We start from the raw sequence: 27235 nt of genomic DNA, 5'->3' as shown, positions 1-27235 counted from the left end.
ACCTCCTAATCTTCATAGGGTTAACTTGTCGGTTTATAGTTCCGATCTTAAAAACACAGGTAATTGGCATAACTAGGATGTATAAAATAATATGAACTTCTCTCTGCTGGTTAAAGAACAATGTTGATTAACTTTTTCCAAGCAGCAAAATTGTTGTTATATCCCTGTCAAAGGCAGAAATTCAAATGAAATGTTCGACCATCATGAAGATAAGCCCTGCAGAAGAGATGTAACGTGATTAGTGGTTGGTTCAGAAGTTAAGAAGCTGGATTCTAGAACGAGAACGAGAAGATTTTCCTTATTCCTGGCTTGTCTTTGGTATTGACCTTAAAAGAAGAAAAGATAAAATGCCAATTTGCAAAACATTGCTTTAGTCATATATTTGTAAAACGTGGTGTTTATGTACATGAATCCCTGAAACAAATAGTAATACTGTATTGTTAAGCGTGTTCAAAATCAAGGTAAAAACCCAACAATCCACCCCGTGAAGAGCAGGGACCTTATATCAGAGATTATCACAGGCAACCTCTAATACAGACCTTACCTACCAATTCAGTGGTCAAGTGTAGGCATGGTGCCCTAGACTCTGTCTTTTTCAAGATAGCCAAGGGATATATGTTTCCCAGAGAGTGCCTTGTGCAATCCTCAATACATAAGTGATGGACATTTTAGCAATATTGCCTGTTGTTGCTAGATCCCTTCATAGTCTGCCATTCCATAAAGTTATGAAGATCTATTTGCTGTAGAGTTCAATCTTAAAACTGATTCCATTGAGTCTTATTATGAAGGCTAATGGATGCTGCAGCGCTGCCTGGAAACAGTGGGCCTGTTTCACAAATATTTTGATATGTGTAGGTCTGGCTTGCTCTTGAAATGTTCCCGATATAGTCCTTGAATGAAGCAGCAAGTCAGGAGTACTCCAAGGGTAAGTCACAATAACATCTTTGTGAATCATGCCTCATGGCTGTACATAGTTGAAGTCATTAACAAGAGGTTATGTGATTCCTCAAAATGAGGAATTTCAGGGTCACCATATGATGGTAGAATGTCTGAGGGGCACTAAATAAAAACAATGGCACCTTCAACGCCAATTCCCAGTTACAGCTAGCAGGACATACAATAAATTGCCTCAATCAAGCTACAATTTAAGGGCAAATACATTTTGTACATTATAAAGGTTTTTAGCCACCAAGTGATACAAAACCTGCATCCTCTAGCCATGTAGGTTCTCCCTCCTTTAGGTACCCCCCTTAAAAACCGAGCTTACACCCCACATGGCTCCAGGGAGGCTATACAATATGAAGCCACTCATTTCAAATTTATAAACAAAAGTATTTTGCTTATGTTTGAATTAAAAAGTCTGTTGTCGATGTTGTCTCTTCAGACTGTGCTCCATTGAATTAGGTTTGAGCACTGGGTTTTATGAGAACTTTTAAATGTATGTAGGCACTAGCAGTAGAGAAAATTCAAATGAAATATTAATCGAAATAATTACAAACGAAGAGTAATAGAAATATAGCCGACCATAACTTTAAAGTAGAAGTTTCAAAGTTCTGTGAATGAAGCACCACAGACTGGTGGCAGCCATTTTGAGAGTGAACCCCATTTTTGTCAATACAGCTACATTTCTGCGTTACCATAAACTTAACAGTGGAGTCCATTTTTCCGGTTTCATGATGCAAGGGTGCTAATTCTGTTGAGGAATAAATCGTCATGTCGGGTTGAACCAACTTAATCCTAAAGCAATTACGAGCGGTAACTTTGTGGAACATCAACATTCCTGATGGGCTGGTAACCTAGCAACAGTCCACATATGGAATTATGGGCAACTCATAATGTGTGCCCATGTGGCAGAAAAATAACATGCACATGTCTATACAACTCTGTTTTGTGCCTCGTTGTGAAATGTCAACGAAGGGCTACTTGTGCTATTTTTAAAAATATCAAGTGATGTTCAAACAGTAAAAATATAAATGTATGAATAGCTACTACGCAGCCCCCGGAGGCTAAAACCAGAGCATAGCTTGTAGGCGCTGAAAGACAAAATGCACGTTACTTATAGCATGCATTCGTCGAAAATGTATGACTGCCCGGAAAGGAATTTCAAGAATGGTGTCTAAGATTGTGTCCAGAGTGATTTGCGGCCGCGCAGGGGCCTGCTGTAACTTGATGTTGCTAAACCCCAGACTCGTTCAAGGCTTTGCACCGAGTCTCCGTGATTCACTGTGGGCTGGGGCCGCGTTTATGGCGAGGTTTACAGCCGCGAAGACACCTGTCACGCGGGCTTGTTTATTTTGTGATAAGGTTGCATTCTTGAGTGTTAAATTGGAAATTCTGTCTCAGCAGTTGTGCAAGAGTCAGCCCGTGACTTTTACGGTTGTTAAAAAAAGCCTCTGTAACCCAAGCGCGATCTAAAATTTAGGAGCTGGCGTGGAGTTTTAGTGGGGAAAAGCACACAAATGTGGTTCCATGGTCACACTGTTTAGAAAGACTCCATGGCCCAGATATACTAAATTATCACGCAGCATATTGCAGCAGCTACAAATGCTGCGCTGCGTGAGAAGGAGAGCCTCATAATAAACACAGAAATATGACACTCTTCCCGCTGACACCGGCGTGGAAATTTGCTGCATGCGCCACACACACATACAAATGCACCTTTGCACCATATAGCATGGGTTTTGTACTTGAAGGATACCCCTCCAGTACAAAATGCTATGCTTAGACTAAATTTAAAACTTTTCCCACTTGATATGTGTGCTGCACAGAGCAGCACACATGCAAAGTCGGAAAAGAAAGAAGAAATGAAAGCATTTCTCTGTGATAGCGCCTGGTTGAAGTGGGCGCTATTTTTTTGATAGAAAAGCCTGTCTACTTTTTTTTTTAATTGATTTTTGCATCAGAAACCTTGAGTGGATGCATGCACCACACATGGAACTCACCCTTGGTGCCAAGTAATGCAAAGCAGTGCCATGCGCTGCTTTGCACTACTATCAAGTGATTTTTCAGCGCAAAACAAGTTTTCCTTTGGAAAGTAAATTAGTAAAAAAAGATTTTGTGTCGATTTGTGTCACTTTTGTGATGCAAACGCAGCGCTAAAACTTTGTAAATATACTCCCATAAGACGTTTCAAAGTAAACTATGCAATATGGACAACTCTGCTTTTAGTGATTTTCAGAAAAGATGTACATCTAAAAAATTCAAGTGATGTTTTTCAAACGGGAATGCAGTCTCTGCAGCAGTTCTCTAAGCGAATCGTACATTTGTAACATAGGTGTGAACACTTAGGGTCTCACTTTTGGCGTAGGGCAATGCAGCAAGCCACCTTGCTGAGCCACCCTACGCTAAAGTGAAAGGGCAGGAATGCACCGTATTTATGCAATATAATGCATTTTTGCCCTTTCTCCCTGCCCTGGTGTCATTTCAGCAGCCTAGCGCCAACGTAGGCACTCTTGCACTGCGGTGCACGGGTGCCTCCTTTGCATGCAGGTTTGTTTTTGTGCACTTTTCTGTACAAAAACAATCCTAAGAGGCATTTTCCTCTTTCTATGTCATATTTCTCCTCATTACACCTCACCTCGGGAAGGGTCACGATTTGATATTTCAGGTGTATATCTGGGGTTGTGTCAAAATTCCATGTGTGTGGTGGCGGAAAGCCCACCACAACGCCCATGGAATGCGTCCTGGGTGCAAATTAAGGCGATGCAGCAATTTGCGCTGAGTTGCGTTACTCATGATTTATGAGGTGACTCAAAGCCTTGCAGGGTGACTATGCGTGGCTTCATAAATCAGATTGTGAGCTCTGCATCTCGCATGTACCACTTTACGTCTGTGCATAAGTGACGCACAGCTCTCATAAATAAGCCCCTAGGCCCTCAATTTCATTGAGACAGAATTTTGGAGTGGAGAGTAAATACCATTACTGTGGGCTTTGTCTTTTCACATATATTTCACAGCTTGGTATGGCTGAAAACATGGCAGTACCTTATGTTATCTCCTGTTCCGATCTGCAAAGTTCAGAATATTGCACCCCCCACACACAAATGTCTCCCAATTTTCTTTAAACAAACATTGTGTTTGAAAGACGCTAGGTCAGTTTTAGTCCTGGTCTGAGCACAAAACTCTTGTTGGTACCAAAAACAAGATAACAAGCCCAATGACAATGAAGACTTCAGCCTCTGTGTGTAGCTGGCACTGGACCCATCATTTTTCCACTCGATCAGATCATACTGTTTCATTTTTGCACCAGGTTGACCATCGTAACATTCATGTTTCTAGGCCCAGCAATACCCATGTCCTGAGTTGCCTTTAAATCAAGGATTGCTCTAGGAGAGCCATTGCACATTGTTTATTGGTATGTGTGTTACAGAGAATCACAGGGCCTGATTTACATTGTGATGCTAATGAAAATCCTCTGAATTCTAGGGGGAGCTCTATATCCAGAGGAGAACAAAAGGAGGAATTGCCTCATGCTTTGGAATGGGTTATATGATTACCCTTTTATAGTTCTCTCCACAGAGACATATCTTGATGCCGGTGCTGAAGGAAATTACACCAGTCAATTCCTCGTCACTGGACAAATTAATTTCTGAATTGGGCTCTAGGTCTGTGGGCAGCAAAGGAAACAATCAGCCTGATTCATCATAGACCCGTTTTGCGAGTCTATAATAGCGATTCATAAGGAATCGCTATTACAGACTCGCAAAACGGGATTCATGTAGGAATCGCAAAAAGAATTGCGATTCTTACACAATCCTTATTTGCGATTAGCAAATTGCTAATCGCAAATAAGGAATAACTCCCCATTCATTCCTATGGGCCAAAAGGCCCATAGGACTGAATGGGGAGTATTCTTTATTTGCGATTAGCAATTAGCTAATCGCAAATAAGATAGCGATTTAAAGGGTGCCAGGGGTGTCCAAAGGACACCCTGTAGCACCCCTTAAATGCAAATGGAAACAGGTGTTGCGCACACACATGTCCAAAGGACATGTGTGTGTGCAACATGCAACTTAGAAAAATGCTTTTAAAAGCATTTTTCTAAGTTTTTGCTATTTACCACGAGGTTTGACCTCGCAGTAAATAGCGGGCCGAAATTGCGAATTCGCAATTTTTAAAACTATGATGAATTGCATTTAAGTAATCTCAAATAGAGATTCCTTAAATGTAATTCCTCCCAAAATTGCGAAATCGCTATTACCGATTTTTGCATTTGGGATGATGAATCCCAAATGCAAAAATAGCGCTCGCAAAGGACCAGATTCTCAGAATCTGGCCCTTTGCGAGCCGATTTCGGCTTGATGAATCAGGCTGTATGTTCTGAGAAATGCCAATTAAAATACATTGACCTTAGAGCTATGACCAAGATTTGTTTGTTTTCCAATGACTCCTCAACAACAGAAAAGTGTCCTCATCACTACTTCTGGTTAGGACTTAATAAATGGTTTTGAGTTAGAGGCTTCCGGTGAATTAAACTTTAGCTCACCTTGTACCATTTGTTCAACTATCATAATTAGGTCTGCTTTTCTCCCAGTGCCCCCAAGGAATTGAGGCGCTTTGTAGGAACATTTGAAGCACCAAAAAGGACTTCTGCCGCACACTTTTGCGTTTTTGCTGCACTTTTGTCTAACTTTATTATATTGGAATTCATTAGTCATTCATGCTTTTTAATATTGTGATTTATGTTCAAATCATGACCCAGTCCTTGCCTTTCAAAAATGGTGTGCCAAATTCAGTAAATCTTTCCTGCAATATTTTGTGAACATTTTGTGGAAGTACGCTTTCATCATGAAATGTGTTTTGCTGCTATCTCTTCTAATTTTTGGACACAAAGTTGTACTTTGTGTAAAGAAGTCTCAAGGGATACCAACATGGGCCTGGTTAGAGCAGAAAGAATCTCTCAATGAGATGTTTTGTGCATGTACCAGTTTTCCGCAAGGGAATAAAATACGTTCAATTTCATAATGCAAAATATAGACGTTTCTTGGAATTTCATGTACTGCAAAATTTAAGATGTTCACAAATCTCTCCTACATAATTAAAATTTGACCAGTCTACATTTTAGATAAAAGTCCCAAGCATGCTCGAATTATAGAATGTGTTCAGTCTTCACTTGAAGTGATCCACAGAAGAGATCATGAGGGACTTCTTCAAAGTATCATTGCATTTCTGGGGAAATAGCACAAAATACTAGTCCAACTGTAAATATTCAGAAGAACCAAATGTTAGTGATGGGTGACACTTTGCTTTTCTTCTTTCATTCTCTCTTTCCTTTCAGGCACATTTGGCTCTCCTGCGTTTCTTTGTGTTAGGGGAAGAGGTTGCGGTTTAATGGCCAGAGCTGCTGACTGTGGGACTGGGGAACCAAGTTCTTGTCTCAGTGTTGGCTCAACTTCCTGTGATTCTGGGCAAATCACTTAATCTCCCCAAGCCTAAAAAACAAAAATGAATGTGTCCTTGTGTAATGTAACTTATGCTCATTTAAAGAGCTCCAATGCCTTCTGGTCGCGTTCGCGCTATGTAAAACTACAAAAAAAACCTTTAGAGATTAGAAGAGTTTTCTTACCCACTGCATCCCATTGCGCTTGCTAATATTGATTGTTGTTTTGTTGGACGTGCACATCCTCTAGTGAGCGTCTCTCAAAGACCGCAATAGCCTGTTGTGCAGTGTGGCTAGCAACCAATGTCGTACGGTTTCCATTCATGGCTCTCGGTGCCCTGGGAAGTTCCCACGTTGATGTGCAGCTCTGCTCAGTGAAGTGTGCCAGAGTTTTTGTTGGAGTGCGTGCAACACATTGTCAGGAGAGGTTATTAATTGTTGCCGGTTGTTTCTCGCCAGTGCCCTGACGTGAATGAGTGGATCTGTTTCTGTTGTGTTTGTGCTTGCCACCATAAAGCCAAACAGCTGATGGCAGAAAGAGTAGGAAGCAAGGAGTCGCTAGGCTGAACAGAGTAGGCTCTGTGTGCCAGAGTACATGACGAACATGCAGCTGGAGGTCCTGATTACTTGGATAAACATGGTTGCAAATTCTGCACATAACATTCTGATGTATGCATGGAATTATCACCAAATCCGTTATCGACTTATTTCCACCAGGACAGCTCAGAAATAGCGTTTTCACCAGTGAGAGTTATATCTTTGGTAAAAGCGTCATTGTGTTTTGTTAATTTTTTATTTTATAGTTTTTTTTAGATCATTAGCAAAGATGATATACAAAGTAAATTTGGTCCTTTGTGAACATGAATTGAGTGTCATGAGCCGCCGTTTTGGGGGTGTACGCCGATTTGCATAGCAGCCAAGCATATAGACATCTTGTTCTGAAGAGGCAGTCAATAATTTAGACGTTTCAGTAGTGGGATAAGTTTACTTCCATTGATTACACATATTCAGTCTGCCATCAACAGGTTTTGGAATAGAAGAAGAAAGGCTGTGAGTGAATGTTGGATATCCTTTAAGGATGCACCAACAGTTTTCATGGCTCCAAAAGCCATCTCAGAGCAAGAGAGGGATGAATATCTACTGTTCGCTTTGTAATGAGCCGTACTATCGGCTACGAGAAATTGTTTAAAGATAAGAGGAAATGGAGCATGAATGCATGAGTTGAGCCAGATGGTGTACTTTGTGGCAAATCTTGCTTCCTTGTTATGAAGATATCTACAAATGTGAGGATTTATGTAGATTCAGTTTAGCAACATACATGGCACATACACTCACACGTAACTGTACACAAGATGAATGACATCTAGCCACACAGTAGTTACAGATGTGAACATCATAAAGGCAGCTTCTTTTTGATGTGGGAGCACCAGGTGGTGTATGTAGCATATTGATATGATGCGCACGAGGATCCTGGTGGTTCTAGGCAGACTCTGAACAGGAACTGCATAAGATGTGGGGAAGGTGTTAGGGTGTGGTCTAGTAAGTATGACGTAATGGGCAGAGGTTGAATGAATGTTGGAGAATAAAGATATGCTCACCTGCAGCTCCTGCGTGTGGCATAATCTATATTGCATGCCCCAGGGCATGGGAAGATATTACAATATATAAGTTCTGTGGAGGTGTTTCCAGTTTTGAGAATGAATCCACTGCAAGAGCAATATTGTGACTCATGTCGCCTGAATAAAATGAAAAAAGAAACTTCGAGATTTATAAACCTGATGTAGCTTCTATGCCAAGAGGTAAATTGCAATAGGCTGTCGATTGACAATATGACTGCTCTTCATAAATAACAAAGGAATCTAGAAATCTGGCCATTTAATGATGCACAAATCATCAGTTATACTCTTTGGCAGAGATGTGTTTAGCCATAGGCAAATTGGGCAATTGCCCAGGCCCCCTTCACCTGAGAAAGAGGTAAATCATGTCTTCCTCTACCTCACCTTTGTCTCAGCCTCTCCCCTCTCCAGTGTGTCATCTTGAGGATTTTTTGGACCCTGGGCAACACATTTTTTTCATATATTTTAAGCGATCCCATTTTGAAAGTTTAATGTGTTCTTTAATATTATAAATGTCTCTCTGCTGCCCTCTATGGGGCAGGAGTTTGGGCTAAATGCCTCTCTGCTGCCCTCTATGGGGCAGGTGTCTGGGGTGTGTCATCTGCCAAGAGCCTTCAGGTAGAGGAGAACCTCTTCCTGAAAAAGCTCTTATGTTTACCCAAGTCTACTTCCAATTCCTTGGTTCACAACGAAACAGGGATCCAAGCGCTAAATGATCTGATCATGCTAAGGCCCATACTACTGTGGCGCTCTATTTGGCTCAGTGATGGTACCTCATTGAACAGAGCACTTATTAAGGACTGCCTTTTACTGGACCAACACTTGAAGATCCCCTGGATCAAATATATTATTGATTGTGTACAAAAAGTATTCGGGATCAATGTGTTAATGGACCCCTACAGGCTCTCGGAAATCCCCAAATCTAATGTGAAAACAATCTTTTTAAATCATTGTAATGATAGGCATCTCTCAGAGGATTCTAAGTTAACTACATGTGTACTATACAATAGCATGAATGAATTTACTGGTTTTAGTCCATATCTATCACAGGTGACAAGAACTTCGCACCAGTTTGTACTAACCAGAATGAGGATGGGTATAGTGCATCATCTGGTTGCGTGTCCTAACATTAAAATGCGCCCTGTTGGTCCCTGTAAATGTGACAATAAAAACTGAACAAAGCACTAAGCACTTTTTGTTAACATGTGATTTGTACAGTGAGTTACGGAAATTCTACTTGAAGCCATTATTCATTAGATTTGGAGTGAGAAACATTACGGAGGTTATGAAATTGATTTTTAACCTGAACCATCCGGACATTTGCTTTTTTACTGCATCTTTTTTGCTTAAAGCGATTAGCGCCAGGAAAAGTATGTGTTTTTAAAATATATGTACATTTTTAAATATTTATTCCATCCCCCTCTGGATATTTTGTAATATGTGGTATTTCTTGAAGATCTGTATTGTATATGTATTGTCTGTAATTGATAATTCTATATTTTTATATTATGTGTTTTCTTCTATGAAATTGTATGGAATGTCTGTATTATTTGTGCTTTTATGGACATGTTTGTCAAATGCTCCGAATAAAGCTTTATGAAAAAATGAAAACAAAGGAATCTAGAAATCTGGCCATTTAATGATGCACAAATCATCAGTTATACTCTTTGGCAGAGATGTGTTTAGCCATAGGCAAATTGGGCAATTGCCCAGGCCCCCTTCACCTGAGAAAGAGGTAAATCATGTCTTCCTCTACCTCACCTTTGTCTCAGCCTCTCCCCTCTCCAGTGTGTCATCTTGAGGATTTTTTGGACCCTGGGCAACACATTTTTTTCATATATTTTAAGCGATCCCATTTTGAAAGTTTAATGTGTTCTTTAATATTATAGACAATGTGGTGACTTCAACTAGCACCCCAGGGGTAATACAATTACATTTTCTTCTGAATAGGGGATCCCCAAAATATGTCATACCCATGGCCCCATAAATCCTTAAGTTGACGCTGGCCTGTAAACAGAGGCTGAACACTCAAAAAGTTTGATGGCAATAAGTTGTGAACTCCCAGTTACACTCAACAGAAAGCATAAACTATTTTGAAAAGTCTTGTGAGGGTCAAAGGGGAAGGGAAAACTTAATGAAATGAACGAGTGTTTGTTGGTCATTAAGTGTTTCATGAGTCTTATATTCTCTACAGACTTTGAATATTCTCTACAGAGTTTTTTGGAATATTGTTTGGAATGTGTAAGGTTGGACATTTCACTAAAGTAATGTAAAACGTTCTCACAAAAGTCAATTATGTAAGATATTTGTTGACCATGCTCTGCTGAAAGCAGCGAAACATTAAGTAAAGATAGCTGCAGACAGTTTAGACAAGTTACTCCTTTCAAAGGCTAACAGAGGAGCACTGTCTCAGAACCCATCGTAGAAGTTAGTTTTTCAATTATGTCTATACCAGAAGTACAATGAATATAGCATGTTACTACGCATGCTATTACATCATGTTCTATTACAATGCAGTCGGTACAATGACCGCGTTGTTAGAATGCGATACCTTTACATCACAAGTCATTTGATTGACTTTCTGTAAGGGACACTTGTACTTAGGAATAGTTTAATTTACTATTCCAACTCCAGCGTGTATTGGAAGGTGTTGGAATTGTAAATTATACTATTACTTAGTTTAGAGCACCCCCTACAGCAAGTCGATCTAATGACTTGGGATGTAAATGTATTGTGTACTAACAATGCGATCGTTGTGACGACCGCATTGTAAAAGCACTGCAATGTAATGGCAGCTTTGTAAACGCTGTTTCGCAAGTAGACTACTTAAAGTCAAACAGGTACGACAATATATGGCAATGCTTCTAGAATTCGTAGGGCACAGTGAAAAGGGTAAATTTATAACTCTGATAGCATCTCCATTGGGTCTCCCAAAGGCATAGAAAACTAAATATATACATACCTCGCTGGGAAGAATGGACACCATGGATAAAGAAGCATGAGAAAAGGCATCTTTTAGTATAAACAGGATCAAAGACCTATGTCTGTGTTGAAAACTCTGGGGTGCAATACATGCTGCTGTCATGCACAGAGAAGATCATTCGAATGGCATGTAAACAAGGTCAGGTGGTTTAAATACAGTCATTGGGAAAAATGTCAACAGTGTATCATTATTTTAACCCCTTCGATGCTGATGGCCGTCATACATTACGGTGGGCGTGTGGTGATGACGGCTGGGGGCCGTCATGAACCAGCCCAATTCTGAAAACACCGCACAGGCGCAGATTCGCAGCCGCACCCAAGGGGTTAATGTAGCTCTCAGTAGCACCAATGTTATTACCATTTGGCAACGCTGTTAATAATAGGTGGTACTATTATCCACATTTGTAAAAGATATTAACATGAAGAGTTGCAACACAGTTAAACATTCTGAGCTAAGTAAGTTTTTGAACCCTCAGAAATGGTGGCGGACATTCCATACGCCCCATGTTGGGTGCAATCCAGCCAGGTCAATGCTATCAGGATTTTAGTCTGTGTGATGGTTACACATGTGCAGATGTTCATGTGTTTCACCCTCCCAGTTACATGCTACCAACTCCAGCTTGGGAATTTCCCAGGACACAGACTTTCACACAGCACTTGTCAGCTTTCTTACCTGAGATCAGTCCTCATCTCATTTTTGAAAAGGCAAATTCATAAGTGAAAGTAGTTCCTAGAGATATGAAATAGCCCTCCGCAATATGCATCAAAAAATGAAAACGCCTGAGGTCTGTGTTGCACCAGAAAATGCCTGCCATTTTTTTGTGCATCTTCTCACCGTAGCTCCCTTAGTCAGGTGTGGCCTTCAGTGTGCAGGCATGGATGGAGCACCACACACCCTAGGCATTGCTGCTCATTGGTGGTAGGAATGCGACCCCTGGGCCTGCTTCCCCCACTTGAACCAAAGTAATCTGTTATTCATTCTGTAGCAATAACATTTCTGACAGAAAATGAGATCGCCGAGGTTTGCAGAGCATCAGTTAACGTGACAGCTGAAGAAAGTATATTACCTGTCAAATTCAATTTGATCAATGCGAACTTTTCAGGGGCATTCTTTCCGTGTTGCTAAGATTACTAAATTAGCTCTGAATATATTTCCAATAGTTTACTCTGATCGTATCCTCAGGTCTTGAGCCCGAATCGTATTAACTGGATAGAAGTGCTCATTTTCATTTACAGGGTATTTATTTTGCTGCAAGTAAAAATTAATGAAAGGAATTTCTATTTCCTTATCACAGCTTTTCTTCCCGTGTTGTTCTACAATGATAAATTCAACCTTGTGTTCCTAATGGGGTATCAAATAATGTGTTGGCTAAAAATAGTGTTTCACACATTGCATTTTAAATTGTATTAATGTCAATGTCTGTCCGCCTTACTGTTCTGATTTGCTATTCTTTCTTATTTCAGCACCGCCAAAGTTTACAAGAACTCCTGACGACCAAACAGGAGTGTCAGGGGGAGTTGCATCGTTTATTTGCCAAGCCACAGGAGACCCAAGACCTAAAATAGTCTGGAACAAGAAGGGCAAGAAAGTCAGCAACCAGAGATTTGAGGTATTAGGTCCATTGTTCTGTTCCTCCGAAAATTTACTTTTTTAAATATAGTTACATATGTTTGTTTATGTATGCATTCCTGTGCTTGAAATGCCTTTGTTTATTCAAGTTGTCTATTTTTCTCCTGTTGTTTAACTGGCCTAATGAGAAGTGTAATTTAAGATTCTCCCAATGAGAACTGGGGTTGAGAATAATCTTTGGGACTAATTACCATATTTTTTTTACTTTTTCTTAAACCCCAATTAGTTTTTGATTACCTCAGCCTACATCTCTCAAAGAGATACATCCCAGAACCTAGCAAAGTGACGCATTTTCATTCAATTCGATTTAAAACCTATTTACTACTAGCATAATTTGAGCAATAGTGTCAGAAGTATTCATAGTTATAAAGACAACAATAATAGTTAGCTTCATGTGAAGAATATCTAAATTAAATTTTAAAAAAAGGATCAATCACAGGTGTCTGGCCAAAGTGAAACATAAAATAATGCCCTATCTTTGGCCAGAAATCTTCATAAATGTTTGTTGACCCCAACCTGCTCTGATCCCATGGACACGACTGCTGAAGGGATTTGTGTTAAATCTTTACTGATGACCTTTAATATTTAAGGAATCTGTGTCCATATGAGATTTACACAATCTATTTTCCACCATGTAGGGATGAGATTTGTACCAGCATTATGCACTCACTGGTCCTCTCACAGCACTGTGGGCATTAGCCATGATTACCTATGATAAATATTCCAAAGCCTGGGAAATCCATTCTAAATATGAATGTATTTTATTCAGCTTCGCCTCCCACCTTAGGGTTTAGGGATCTACAGCTCATCATATTGGGGCTTTAACCTCTGACATCATAAGACCCTGCTAAAGGTTACCTTTACTAGCAGGACTGAGTAAATAATTAACTACTCTCGCAATTTGGGGAACTATTAACTTCTCAAATATTACTTTGTTACACCCCTTTACCTTTCTGCTATTCCCAACACCTTGGGTTCTTCCTTAATCCCTAAATTCTTGGGGAAGTGATGGGGCACATATACCAGAGGCCTTGAGGTCGTGATGTCTAACTTTCAACCATCCTGCAGGATAAAAACCATCAACAAAACCTGCAAGATTATGGTTGTTATCACAAAAACAAAATCTCAGATTTTATTTCTAAATTTAGACATGATTCAACAAGGTTCAGGCAGGAAAAATGAACAGTTTTGAGAAGACAGCCACTGTGGGGCTCCTCATGCTGTTTACTTTCCTAGTTTTTTCTGTGTGTGAGTTGGTGTCCTTATCACACATGGCCTCTCGGAGCTCGATGACATTCATCATTGCAGAACTCGGAAAGTTGAGAGAGACACCAACCAATTATTGAGTAGAATTTGTATTTTTTCCCCAAAGTGTAATCAGGGGGTTGAAGGTAAGAATAGTCAGGATTGTGTAACCCTTGAACTCCTCTAGGAGTCACAAAAGTAGGGTGAACAACTGTGGTAGGAGCGAAGGGAGGGGTTTGAGCTCTGGAATCAAATGTACGACTGTCACAGTAATCTGCGAACCAGAATTACTTATTTTTTCTCTTCTCTAAAAATATTCTAAGCATGAACAAAAGTGAATATGCTTGTATTTCACTGCTTATTATTGTGTACGGGGAACTTATTAATGAAGTAGTCATTTTTTCGTGTGCAAACGCATGAGATGAAATATATAGCCATATAATGTGCTTATTAATGCTTATTAACCAAATATTATGCATTTCAGTGTACCTCATATTTTATATCTCTACGTTGCTTGTCATATGCTATGCTTGTTTCCATAACAAACTGTGTATCTATGCAAGAAACCATGTAAAATGTAGGGATTGTTTGCAATTGAGGAACATAACGTCACTGTTACTGTATTGTGCACCTTAAAATGCATGTTTGTTTTCTGAAGGACAGCTAGTTATTGCTTTAGAAATCTTAATGTGATATGATCTCGAAACAGTTCTATTGAGTTATAACCGTCCATTTTGAGAAAAGAATAAACTGTTAGTGTTCAATTAATGTTCAAAATAACAGAGAACAGTTCTGTTTCTCAATGTAGTCACAGCATGAAGTGAGACCGAGTTTGTGTGCAGTCTGGACACTCGCCCCGTTTTTGTCTGTACTTTAGTACCGCCTTTTTACTCCTCGTCATTCTTCTAATTCCTTTTGCTTATTCAGAACTACTCTCTTCAGATTCCTGTTGGCCTCGATTGGTGACTTCAAGTTCTCAAAGCATTTCTATGGCAAGCATTCTAGTAAAGCCAGGTGTTTTTCATGTTTCACGTTTGTGAGTTGTGTTTCTTCAGATCAGGTCTGGGTGCTGAGGGTTTCATCTGATACCTTGTTGGATACACTCATTTGAGTTACTAGCTCTAAAGCCTGTATTGCACAACATAAAAGATACCCCTTCTGAGCCACAACGCTAGTGGGGTGTTTAATCCAATGTGGGGTTCATATGTTCATATCACAACAAAAAGAATACCACTGGTCTATTGGTGCGTGAACATATGAACAAAAGAATATGTCTGTGGTGGATCTGATTGTGTTGCAAGATAGAATGTAATGAATCCCATCAGCCCACCCAATGGCAGAGCTTCATCATCTGGGATTTGGAAAAGATGGTGGTTCAGATATAGGCGACTCACTAATTGTAGTCATGTGTCACCTTAATCCAACACATCCAGTGATGGATCATACCAAGAAAATGTGTGTATAGTGGTGGGCTACTGGTTTTGCAGTGAAAAAATAGCGTGAAAAAGGAGAAAAAGTGATTTAAAAATGGCTACCATAATATTGAGGAAAACTTTATTAGAAGAACAGTATGGTGTCAATAATTAAAAACAGGTGCAAACAGTTTGAAATAATAACTGTTAGTAGTTGGACGAAAGGGGTCTACATGTTTCAGCCAAAATAGGAATATTTAATCCATTGGCTTTCGTCAGGACCGCTAGGGTACACTACAGCAAAACCATATATATTAAAGTGAAAACCATATATATGTCAGTTATTATTTCAAACTGTTTGCACCTGTTTTTAATTATTGACACCATAATGTTCTTCTAATAAAGTTTTCCTCAATATTATGGTAGCCATTTTTAAATCACTTTTTCTCCTTTTTCACACTGTTTTTTCACTGCAAAACCACCCCTTACCATGTGTCCCACGGCCAAAGTCCTCATGCGCTACTGAAAAACAACCGAAAGTGGCGCTGGATAACTGTACATAAAAGGAAACTCATGGAGACCAACGAGATAGAGCTCCGTAAGACTTCAAAAGGGCTGAACGGGTAAAACGAATCCTCGACTTGCAGGGCGTCTACAGGTAACATGTAGCTGTTTAGCACCATCGAGGTCACTTTTCTCAAGCGTTTCCCTGTCTTTTTAGGGATGATGTTAGTTTTGAAGTTTTATTGACAGCTCTTTTGTGTATTTTGAGGCTTGGTGATGCTGACCACAGTTGTGCTAGCCCGACCAAGTCAGTTGATCTGTTAAGGTAGCGTCTGGCCAATGAATAGGATTAGTTGATGATTTCCAGCTAAACATTGTGGTTGATGGTGTTCTTGTTGGTGGACTTGGGCCTATAACAAATGTTGGTGAATACGGCACGCCTGGCAACTGACTGCTTGACTAGTCCAAATACCATCCTAATTTGGGTCTGGGGTGGCCTGCTACTGGGAGGGCTCTATGTGGATTTACTTTTGAACTGTGTTGTTTGGAGAATGAATTTGTAAAGGCTTCCCAGTTTACCATTACAGACATCCTGTTGCTTCAAGTTTGTTGTAGGCAGGTTCGGCTTTTTGCTCCAATGATTCTATGGTAGTTCAGGTCTATTTCACCCACATTAAATTGGATGAGTAGATTCGGCCTGCTCATTCTGCAGTGCAACTCTTTTTGGTCACAGCAAGGGTGAGTTCTAGCTCCTGAGGCAGATGGTCTCTCTCTGATCTTTCTCCCTTTCTGAAGTAGCAGACTAACTGCAGCAACGGCAAGGATCCAAACGTATAATCAATTAAGGAATTGCCATTAGTGGAGTGGAAGTACAATGCATGAGGGATGTTGCCTTGGAATAAACCATTTAGGGCCCTTAGACCCAGATACTCCAGTTTGCTGAGCAAGTTAAGGCCCTTTGAGTCCCTGCCCGTTATCTCGGTGGTTGCTTGAACTGAAATATCCCATTGGTGCTCTTGTGCCTTGGTGATTTCATTTTTAGGTGAGTGGCCTAGCAATTTCGTGTTGAGATCACCTGCTGCTATTATCAAAGAGCTTGGGTAGGACGCTCCTGCTTTAAAGAGGTTTTCAAACAGTTTTTATCAAGGTATCCTCATGTTCTTTGTGACTGGGTGGTGCATAGATATTTAGTAATTGCACTGTAGTGGCTGTGCCCCCTACTTCCATTGTTAAGTGCAATATTTGGAGATAGTCAGAGTCATTTTCTGCCCCTTACTGTTGGCTTTGATCGCTTTTTACAGGTAGATTGCAAAGCCCTCTCTGCTGCAACCAAAGTTTGCTCCCATGGTGGCTAGAAATGCATTGTAAAAGAAGTCCTGAAATGCAACTGGTTCCAGGGCCCATGTCTCCTCTAGGGAGACAAGAGTGCTTATGTTCTATGAACAGAGTTGGAGAGTTGGTATTACATGTTCTGGGGTGTCTACTTGTTGTGCCTTGGGTCACTTTGCAGACTGTGGCTTGTTTAGTGACCTTGCAATCCATCCCCATTCATTTGTCGGGGACCTTCCCCTGTAGTGGATCATGGAATAAGAGTTAGGGTCTGATTCATTTGCTCTTTCCTTAGAGGGGTTGCACCTAATGCATTTTTTAAAACTGAGTAGGGCATCTTTGGTATTCTCGTTTTCAATGGCTCACTGGCTTTGACCCTCCTCAGCAGATGCAGATACCCAGGTTCCTGGCATATTTCCATGACTATGCCCCAGGTCTGGAGGTGTTTGCTTTCACACTGTACTTTCTTGGCCATGTACGGCAAGCCCCAAGTGGCTTTTGTTGAATCTCTCTGGTACCTTTGGTCTGTGTTTACAAATTGGATGTATTTGATGTCAGTGGAGGTTACCCCGACGAATGCTGGGATCTGATTCAGCAGTTGTGTGATGTTACCTCAGTTGAGGATGTTGTTTCCCACTGAGTGGTAAAGCGGGTGGGACAAAGTTGTACTAGGTACCCTCTTTTGGGTAGATAGTTTTTTTTAGAGTCAGGTGGCTTTTGCAAAACACATTTTTGGGAATATTACTGCATGTCTTCATTGATGGAATTGGCATGACACATGCCATACCGTTCCAGTTCGCTTCGACCATGATGACTTGCTGGCGGCTGTGGATAGGTGGTGTCCCTTTCTTGAAATTCTGGGGTGTGCGGTCAGAAGGGCTGGATACCGCTGTGCTTGGTGATCTGATATCAAGATTTACAATCTTGGACTGATCTAAGCCCAGTGACTTGGCCTCTAGACCCTCTGAATATAATCCTGTAATGTTATTAGATGGTTGTTCCTCTGTTGCTGAATCCATTGTTGCCCCATTCTGTGGAAGGGTATCTTCCCATTGCCTTTCTGGCGTTGAGGCATTTTGCCAAAAATGTCATAGTTCCTTAGCCAGTTTGTTATAGGGATTTTTTTTGTTCCTTGATTTACTTTTTTTTGTCCTTGTTTTGATCTTGCTCCTGCTCCAGCTGGGGTTGCGGCTAGAGGTTGAGTATTTTAGAGGGATCTCTTAAGCTCATGTTAACATGACACGGTTCCACTGCTGATGTTGATGTTGTCACTGTTTTTTTCTGGGTTGTTATTCTGCCCCTGGGCCCATTGCCGTGTTCCCACGTTTCCCAAGGTTGCGGGCAAGAGGTTAAGAGGCCCTCAGCAGGCGGACTAAGTGTGGTGACGTCTCCTTTTTGCAAAGTGTGTCCCGGTTGGGTGAGTTTCACCTTGGTTATTTGAGGCTTGCAGACATCCTTCAAATCTTCGAGGCGTGTGCCTAGGGTGCCAGTGTGTGCTGAGTTTCTCCAAAATAGGGGAACATATGCATCTTGGAGTGAGCTCCATGGACTCCTTTTGAGCCCTTTTGTTGAAGTTGTTTAAGTCAATTTTACCGTCGAGCCCAGCCACGTGCATGGCCAGGGTGTTTAGTAGCTCTATTTGAATGTACCTTTTATAATAGAGTGATAGACTATAGCGTCAACCAAGGATTGACTATTTATTAGTATAGAGAACCAGACTCCACTACTTGGACCACGATCCACGGACGCACGGACCCGCTGAGCTCCTTACGTTTTGATTTCAAGTACCCCCGGGAAGGTTTGGGACGCATCCATCATTTTCTTCCGTCCTCCCTTGAGGAACGGGGTGTTCTTCAATCTAGACTTCATTTTCCTACCGTGGCCGTTCCATCCCTCCGCTCCCCAGGACAAACCTGACCATTTGTACAGCCTAGCAGCCCTGATGAGTCTCTCCTCCTTCACGGTGTGACGAAACACGTGTGGGCTGGCTATTATTTTCAGTACTGACCAACAATTAATTTATAAAGACTTCTTTACGCACACAAACATTTGTGTTTGCCTTTTGAATTTTGACATACTTTGCCTTCTTGTATGTAACATTGCGTCCTGACATCAGGACAACCTCTCCTTCTAGCGTGTGCACAGGATCCGGTTTTTCCTCTAATGCAGCGCCGGTTGGTAAGGCACCCTATGGTGCCCCCTCAAAATGGTGCAACGGTTGGGTATGGGAGGCTCCCTTCTTACCTCCTCTCCCCTCCCTTTGCCTGCTTTACCCTCCTTGTTCTCCTTACATAACTATACATGGGTAAGATTCGCAGACTAACTTGGAACGTTAGTGGGATGGGAACAAACCGAAAGCCACACGCAGTGCAACAGTGCATTAGGAGGAGAGGCGCATATCGCGCAGGAGGAGAGGCTCGCTTACAGAAATTCTTAGGTATTGCACGAGGAGCAGTCATATGGATTCAGCCGGGGGTCCCATTCCGGTGCCTAACTGTAGAAATAGGCCCTGAGGGACGTTATGTCCTTGTGGAAGGCCAACTTGATGGCAGACCCATTCTTCTTGGTAGCATGTACGTGCCGAATACAGTGCATGCAGCCATGTTAGCATGCTTCTCGACTCTCCTCACTCAATGAGCACACATCCCTTGGGTCATCAGGCGAGATTTCAACTGTATTCTTCATCAACTACTAGACCGGTCACATCCCCCACTCCCCACAGCCCGGTGGAGGCGGCTGCTACCTGCTTGCACAATGGCTAGCTTATTAGTCTCTGTATGACCAATGGTGAGCCCTGAACCTGTAGAGTTCTATAAAGCTTGCGAACACCTGTTAGCCCCTAAGCTTCTGGAACTATACCAAGCTGCTCTTATGGAGAACCAGCTCCAGCAGTCACTCCGCTAATCCCTAATAGTATCCCTTCCCAAGCCAGATAAAGACGCACTGGTGAGGACCTCATACCGTCCATTATCAATGCTTGGAAGGGCTATAAGATTCTCAGTAAAATCATTGCAGTCTGCCTGCAGGAACACATGGCCTGTCTGGTAAACCTAGACTAGAATAGCCTTATCCTGGGTACATCAACCACCCTTAACATCAGTAGACTTCCAGGAGTAATGGAGTTGGCTCAAGCCCAGTTGCTATATGCAGCCTTAGCATTAGACTTAGTAAATGCTTTTGATATGGTGGACTGGGGCTACCTGTTCTCCATTCTGACGTCACAGGGCTAAACTGATAGGCTCCAAAGACTCATCAAACTCTTTTACACAGAGTCCACGGCACAAGTAAAAACAGGCCAGTGCATCTATCACCTGTTCTCAGTGAGCAGAGGGACCAGCCAAGAGTGTCCCTTATCTCCACTCCTCTTTGCTCCGGTGATGGAGCCGCTGGCATAGTGGCATTCTCAACTTGGCCAGGTGTGGTGCACTGAGGGTACCTTGCACCTCAATGCTTACATAAAATGTTTGGTTCTGCCTCTCTCTGTTCCAGATGCTGCTCACCGAACTGCAACATGGTGCACATGTTCTGGAATTGCGTGGCTGTTGATACCCTCTGGAGAGAGGCTATAGATGGATTTTCAGAGGTGACGGATGTGAAGACCTGCTCACAAAAGAGGGGGCACTGCTAGGCCTGTTCAAGTGGAAGAAGGCTCAAATAGTAACTAACCTTTTTATTAACCTGGTGCTACTCATTGCCCGTAAGTCCATTGCAATGCATTGGGAAGAAAATACCCTTCCGGGATTGCAACACTGGTGTGCTCAAAACATAAATTGGGCAAGCTCGAAGTAGTGACACTTAGATGGGAGGAGGTGCAAGGTCTGTGCAGGATCCCCATAGCAGCATCATGGGATGTCCTATTGCAGTATTTGCAAAAGTTCAAGGAGACCCTCACTGAATAGCTGACACTCATAACAGAAGCACAGCTGATTACCATCACATTCTCACTCACCAGCCTAAGTTTCCCACTCTCTTTCTCATTTGGTCAAACCCCTAGGACATGGGGGAAACATGTTGAGAGTTTGTGGACAACATCCAGATTCTGGAATAGTTCAGCAAGTCAGAAGGGCATCAAGATGGGGAATGTTTTGAACACTGCAGTAAGGATTTATTGAGTGGGACTCACATTGTTATGACCTAAACTATGTAAACATTTTTGTATACAAGTTATGGACTAATTAATCCTGCCAAACTAATGAACTTGCCATATTTGTACAGAATTCACGTTGGGTTTATCATATTGAAGTATATTGAATTGTACCACCATGGTAAAAATCAATAAAATTGGTTTAAAAAATGTTTATTGAAATTTGAACAAGCTTTAATTGTCCTACAAAACAAGTTGTATTGGTGCATCTCAATATATTGTGACGGTCACATAAGAAGGTAGTATCCTCCAGATCTTATAACAGAAGCCTATTTGATACCCTTATGCATACCTCCCAACAGTTATACTCCGACGCAAACCCGAAATCTTAGTGCATCCATGGACATTCGGTGCAAGTTAGTCTAGGTTCACCACTAGCTTCCTTATAACCTGTATCTTCTTTCTATCAAGTACAGACAGGACAGGTATGAAAGGTGTTTGTTCTGTGCACATCTTAATACCTGATCTCAGTAACCCAAGTCTTATCCCTAAGCCAAACCCTCTACAACATCTACATGATGTCACTCGCAGACATCGTCAGATTTCACAACATCAAAATCATCTCTGATAACACAGCTCAGCCTCTCACTGACAGCAAATCCCACCTGGACAAAGATCAACTTCCACAACTGTATGAAGAATGTCACAACATGGAAGACAACTGCCTGAAACTCGGCACAGACAAAACCGTTCCCCACACTGAAAGACCACGTCCGCAACCTGGGCATAATCCTGGACATAGAACTCTCCATTAAAAGTCAGATCAATGCTGTCTCCTCAGCCTTCTTCCACACAAATCACAATCAGCAAAAAATCTTCAGATGGCTCCCCATCAGCACAAGGAAAACTGTGACGTAGGCACTCATCACCAGCTGGCTTGACTACGGCAATGCACTCTGTCGGCTCCACATCGAACTCATAGAAAGACTCCAGACAATCCAGAACACAGCAGCCAGACTGATCCTCAACCAGCCCAAGAGAACACACATCACAAGCACATAAAAGACCTCCATTACCTCCCCTTCCAGAAGAAATGCTGTTATAAGCTCCTGACCCACACCTACAAAGCCCTTCTCAACCAAGGACCTGCCTACATAAACCACCGACTGATCTGCCACTAACCTACCAGAAACCTCCGCTCAGAACATCTCGCCCTCACTCAGACACCACGTATCTCCCTCAGCCATTCCGGAGGGCACTCCTTCTCCCACCTCAGCTCCAAAGCCTGGAACACCATTAACATCCGCACTGCACCCTCACTGACCCACTTCAGGAAGGGACTCAAGACCTGGCTCTTGACTGATGATTTACAAATATTAATTGATAGATTTAATGATCTGCTATATAGGTGGCCAATCAAGCATTTTCTATGTGCACCAGCCAGAGGAGTGTTCATATCCTGCATGTGTATGAAGATGTCAGATATGAAGGCAGCCACATTTAACTATATAATTTCCAACTGAAAATATGGGAAATGTGCAGTTGAAATCTTCAGAGACCTTTCTTAGTGTGTGTGCATCACAACTGAGAATATGACTCAAATACATATTACCCCAGGTATGGTGCCCATCCTGCTCACATGCTATATTGCTTCAAGGGGTTGGTTCATATTTTCACCTCCTTCAAACTACCCTTCCCCTCACTGTGTACAAATTCCTATTTTATCCCGTTTGGTGGGCCTACTAGCCTCAAACTAGACACAATTGTTTGTGAAAAGAGTCCTTAGTTACTCAAATCTAACGATTTCCCTAGCTGTTAACACTAACAGGGGATCTCTGATAATACCAAGATTAGTGCAGCAAATTTGCAAATAAGAGTTACAGCTTAAAAGGAGAACAGCCATCTGGACTCATACCAGTTTCTAGAAAGCACCACTATCAAGCCTAAACACAGAAATGTGCAATACACTTGCGTGGTGATCGCCACTTTTTTTGATAAATGGTTGGAATCTGAAGGATTGGGTCACATGACAGCCACCACTAACGTTTCTGCTATGAAAATAACATTAGGTCTATATTCCGGCCAGCCCTTTTGATCCCACTCTCTGCTTCCGGATCATGTCCCTTTACCTAGGCTGCTCCATGTCAACTGAGAGAATGATCCACATTCCTTGATACTGCACATTTGCACACACGTGTTGCATGTGGCATTTCCCAAATTGTTAGTGAGGTTATGGAGAACCTCTCAGTGAGTTATGTATCTATGATGCTAATAACTGCAACACTAGTTGCAAGCACTACTTGATATTCAATACAGCTTGAGTCTGTCTGTTAAAACATGAAGTTAAACTAAAACCTAGGAATCAAGGCTGTTTGCTTATCTGTAGCAAATTTCTTATGCTGGATTGTATTCACAGCATATCATAAATCATAGCTTTGGCCAGGATTTTTTAAAACTGCGCAATTAGTGTAAGATTGGTGAAATTTCTTTTTTTTTGCTGAAAAGTATTAGGATTGCCAATTAAGATTCTCATCATGAGAAGTGATGTCATGGTATGGTTATCCATGGAGAAATGGTAAAATGGTGAGAACCTACGTTACTGGTGAGTAAATCTCTTTTAGAGGACTTATTGTGAAGTTATTTGATGAGCACACTTTGTGTGCGCTACAAGCAATACTCTGCGTTGTGTTCAACAACCGATAGATGATGGGATTATCAATCTGATCCTCAGAGCCAAGGTAGGCCTTCCAAATGGTCGATCACCATTCGAAAGACTGCATTGCAACTACGCGAAGATGACATTAGACAACTGGTATATATCCAGATGTACACGTGTATCTTTATGCAACACCCATGAACAAGTGTATTCCCAATTAATGACACTATCATGAAACAGTGTTGTAAATACCATAACCACCATGTTTTTGGAACTAGTTAGGAAAACAATAAATGCTCCCTCTCAGGGTAATAACCAGTTTATTTCACAGCTCAGTGATGGGAGGATCTGCCAAGTTCAATTGTGAGTTGATGTAACTGAACAATTAAATCATAGTAATATTAATAGCACTGCTAGTACTTGTCAAAGAAATAATGATGCATATAGAAAACCTACAATGTATAAGATACTATTCTCACATCATAAGTAGTATACTGTCACTTGACTGATCTACCAATACATTCATCCTGAATAAACCGCTTAATTGATACTTCATGTGCACAAAGTAGTAGTCATCCTTCCTTGCACATTTCTTGTGTTCCTGTCACTCATTTAATTAATTTAGCCAGTTTTCATTGTAGTACTCAGTGTGGATACTTAAGCCTAGTGTTGTGAACGATGCTAGAGTCAAATTCATGCCAGAGAAATGCATTACAAGGACATAAAGTGAGAGTGGGCTAAAGAACGAATGAATGAAGAAAACAGCAATAAAGCAAAAATACAATACATCTGCACAAGAGATTAGTTTAAATGGAGAAAGCATCCTTACACAATTATGACCAAACCTGTTACGCCACAATAATCAGCAGTTCTGAGACTTTACCTCACCACAGATTCCTTGCAGTATGTTAACAAAAAAGGAAGGTTATGCTTTCTCCAAATACATGAGTAAGGACAAATTAAGTATATTTTAAATTCGTGAAAAGGTGGTTGATTTAGAGTTTGGCAGAGAAGGTACTTCATCACAACAGCAATGGAGTGAGTACCCTCTCTGGCAAACTCACAGTCCACCAGCCCAATTTAGAGGTGGACAAACTGACAATATGTTGACGACGGAGTCTACTGAGGCTCTGCCTCTAACATACTCCTCCAATGAGTACTGCCCTTCAGAGGGTAGCCATCTAGTTCCACTCAATTTAGAGTGGGTGGACAGATGGCTTTTTTTACTGTCCATCTCTGCAGGGTAAAGCCAAATTGTACCTGCCAGTCGTTCCTGCCAATGTTATCTCTAAATTTGGGGGATGACAAAATTCCGTCACCTCGACAGAGATTGCTCGTGCTTCAAACTCTAAACCAGGACCAGATTTTGCCCAGGCTCCTATTATATACATTTTTGGTCCATCGTAAAACAGAAACCAGTTTGAGAAGCAATTGCAAAAATAATGTATTTTTTTTGCTTTAAAAGCATTTCATGGGCGAGCTAAGTGTGTTAGCAGAGAATATGAACTATGCTACAAATTGTATACCTTTTGTTAAAATTATAAAGCAAGCTATTAAAGCAGCATTAATATCAGACACTGAGAAACTGGCTTCCCCTCAAGCTTAGCTTTCTGTCTTGCACATTTTCTGTTTCATTCCGCCTTGATGTAAACTCAACAAAAATAGAGCAAATTCTGTTTGTGCCATGTTTTTGTGGTGCATAATTCTTTATGTAAGGTGTTTAATATTCTGGAAGCAGCTGTCTGAGGCTGCCTAAGATTTATGTTATGGAAAACAATTCACATTTGTGCATAAATGTCTCAGTTTTGAACAGTTTCAAGCTTACGGGCAAACGTCTGAATGCAGCAAGTCAAGATATTTTTTTCTTTGACTTTCTCATCATCTGTAGCATATGTTTTCCCGAAGGTGTCCATATGACTGATATTAAATCAAGGTTGCCACACATACATTTTTATTGCCCAGAGTTGAATTTTAACAAAACGTAGTATTCTATATAGTACCACCTTTCAATGAGAGTACCAATAATTTTAATTTAGACTTACCCTAAAGTACCAGAATAAATTAGTATATTATTCCATTGTATTTTTTTGCCATTTTGATGAGTTACATTCTCAGCCAGTTATCCAAAGAGGAAAAGAAAGCCAATGGCAATGTTATTGATTTCATCATTCCATTAAATGAAAATAGAAAAATCTGGGCTGCTTAATGAAGCTTTACAGCACCGTTAATCTTTGGTACTGCAACCTCAAACAGGAGATCCACAAGCGGTGGAAAGCCCATAAGGGAAATATAATGTATTTGTTGCAGCCATATATTAGTCTCTCAATCTTTTTATATGTTACACAGAATCAAAATGGACTTGCTTCATATTACGCCTTAAAAATATTTTTTCCACCTCTTGTATAAATGAACTTCACGCAAAAGGGCGTATGACTGATAAACATTAGATTAGGAAACTCCTACCTTGATTAATCCTGTTCTTCACAGCCTTACATTTTGCAAACTCTGGCATTACTACATTATTCTGAAGTAATCCAAAGGCAGCATGCAGTTCTCTAAATAGAACTAATCTGGCAAAACATAAAAGCAAAAATAGGTACCAACAAATTTCCTATATTTTGATCAAAATTTTTTGTTAGTGTGAATTTGTTACGGTTACTTATATCATGGCTATGACTTCTAATATCATGCAGCTTTCACCCCATGAGGCTTCATTCACAGAACATGTGCACTAGAGTATCCGGTGTGAATGTTTGGATGTTATTGGAGAAGAGAGGAAAGGGTTGATGTTTTAATTCAACAGTTCTTGCTACAGAGATAGGGAGTTGTAACAACAACTGTGACAGCCTGTGTTTCTTTCCACAGGTGATAGAGTTCGATGATGGCTCTGGGTCTGTCCTCAGGATACAGCCGTTGAGGACCCCGAGAGATGATGCAATTTATGAATGTGTGGCCTCTAATAATGTTGGAGAAATTAGTGTATCCACTAGGCTCAATGTCCTGCGTGGTAAGTCCTTTTTCCAGTGATGCAAGATGGATGTTTCCAGCTCATTTTTACCTCTGTGATAGATTTACTAAATGACAATGTTGTTTGTATAATGTGGCCATTCAAAATGGTGGGTAGGAGAAGTTCACATGTGCTACTCCGGTAACCAGAAATCTAATACGCACACCTGCTTTGTAAAGTCACATTTTGCAAGTTCCATCCAAAACCGTTCACCAACTTGTGATGCTGAAGAACATTCTCTAGTATCACATTTTCTTAGATCGATCCTGGTTATATGACATTTTGAGAGGTAGTTTGTAGTGCCCATGTGATGCATAGGAGAAATTCCTTATGGCAATGTATATTTCACAATAATGACATAAATTAAGCCGCACCTTTAGCCATATTTCTG

General features: G+C 41.0%; 1 protein-coding gene across 21 annotated transcripts in view; it reads left to right on the top strand.

The window, feature by feature from the left end:
• Window positions 1-27235, top strand: part of PTPRD (protein tyrosine phosphatase receptor type D) — a 2576377-nt gene that overhangs the window by 2076595 nt on the left and 472547 nt on the right. For all 21 annotated transcript variants that reach the window (XM_086961360.1, XM_086961371.1, XM_086961369.1 and 18 more), the window contains 2 exons: window positions 12442-12587; window positions 26703-26844. In XM_086961360.1, the coding sequence (XP_086817486.1) occupies window positions 12442-12587; window positions 26703-26844 (288 nt within the window). The remainder of the gene's footprint in view (window positions 1-12441; window positions 12588-26702; window positions 26845-27235) is intronic.

The sequence above is a fragment of the Lissotriton vulgaris genome, chromosome 3_1 (genome assembly GCF_964263255.1).
Source record: "Lissotriton vulgaris chromosome 3_1, aLisVul1.2, whole genome shotgun sequence".
Lineage (NCBI taxonomy): Eukaryota > Metazoa > Chordata > Amphibia > Caudata > Salamandridae > Lissotriton > Lissotriton vulgaris.
Note: the sequence above shows the minus strand (reverse complement) of the source record. Positions and strands in the feature narration are given on the sequence as shown.